General features: G+C 31.9%; 1 protein-coding gene across 1 annotated transcript in view; it reads left to right on the plus strand.

The window, feature by feature from the left end:
- The window catches only part of LOC106679882 (uncharacterized), a gene marked incomplete at its 3' end in the record, with an annotated part of 91,387 nt that extends 90,398 nt beyond the window's left edge, over positions 1-989 (plus strand). The window contains 1 exon segment of the mRNA XM_067045558.1: positions 757-989. Within this exon segment, the coding sequence (XP_066901659.1) occupies positions 757-989 (233 nt within the window).
- Positions 990-1,617: the final 628 nt, after the last annotated feature.

A 1,617-nucleotide genomic window follows, 5' to 3' on the forward strand; every position in this document is an offset into this window, starting at 1 on the left:
TGCAATATGTCAAATATTCATTTTAAACAATTAACTGTTGCCTTAACTCCGTCCAAATTCGACCTTAACAGGCTTATATACATTCTGGATCTTAATTTTATAATGTAAAAGTGGAGATAACGGTAAGAAATTTAAAATATAGGAAGACATAAAAAGATAATATACTTAATTAGGGGGAGAAATTACATAAAAATATATATAAATAAAATACAATGAAATAAAATTAAGAGTTGGATGCAATAATTATAATATAGGGAAGAAAATAAAATATAAAAAATTTAATTGAGGTACAAAGGTGTTGTCAATGCATATAATAAAAGCATTAATGATTAACATATAATAATGATTAATATAAATTAATAAAAGTAAGTATAAGGTGGAAGTATGAACTAAATATAATATAATAACTGAGATAAAATATATAAAGATAAAAGATGAATAGTAAAGTTATACAATTTTTAAAAAAAGTTAAATGCACTTACATAGTTCAAGATAAAAGATGTATATATGAGGCATACCAAAGAAAATATGAAAAAACAGTTAAGTTCTACAGCTCACAGTTTTATTTCATATTTACTGCCAAAGAAATGTATTTTTTTAAGTTTTGGTTTGATGCCTATTCATAATTTGCGACAGTATGTTCATTTTTATTATTTCTTTATTTTGAGTAAAAAAAGTTTCACCTAAAATATATTTCTGTATTGAACCTAATTTCTGCGCAACTTATGTTCATTTTTTAAAGTAATCTATGTTTAGGTGAAAGAGCAGATGGAATATGGCTACGAAACAATGTCTAATCTGGCGAGACCCGTGGTGGAACCATTGGTAGAGGCGACTCACAAGATATCTGAGAACCTGGGTTTTGTACCCGGAACGAGGCACCTGAGCGAGAAGTTGGGGGTAGCATCTTCCAGTGGAGTCCTCATCCCTGCCCTTGGCCTGGTCGCCGGTGGGGCCGCCTTGGGTTTGGGGGCTGTAGCAGTCGGAAGGTAATTAAAGGCTATAATAACCTAAGCCTACAATAACCAAAGACTAATAAGCCTACAGTATCAAACCGAACGGTGAATCTAAAAGTCTACCTTAACCTGCCAAATTGTGGTAAAACATCTCATTCGAACAGTTACTGAGACTTTTTCATTGACCTATTCACAATTTCTTTTATTTGTACCTGTAATAAAAAAGTAATTACAATTAGCAGATGAGCTACGATATCCTGGACCTGGTACGGGTTGGCATGAGGGAGGCAGTACCTTCAGGTAAAGTATTTCATCAGACTAGGAGCTCCCTCATCCAACTCCTTTTCAGTCTACGCCGAGTAATGTGATCAATGGCCCAGTAATGTAAGGCCAAAATTTATTTTCCGATTTTTTCGAAAATTCCTATTAAGGGTTTTTAGAGGTGGTAAAAAAGAATATCTACTTTCAGGAAACTAGCTGTCAGCCTTTTTTCACTTCGCTATTCCTTTTTTACACATGAACAACGTTTCGGGCTCTTTTACCCATTATCAAGTTCTTCATATTAATTTTTTGCCATTAAAGATTTTTTAAAAATATCTTTATTGAAATTTACAACTGTGTATTATACAATAAATTCAGTAAATTTGATCTTAGTTAAAAT

The sequence above is a fragment of the Halyomorpha halys genome, unplaced genomic scaffold, assembly GCF_000696795.3.
Source record: "Halyomorpha halys isolate HHAL.00 unplaced genomic scaffold, Hhal_1.1 Scaffold228.1, whole genome shotgun sequence".
In the NCBI taxonomy this organism is placed as follows: Eukaryota; Metazoa; Arthropoda; class Insecta; order Hemiptera; family Pentatomidae; genus Halyomorpha; species Halyomorpha halys.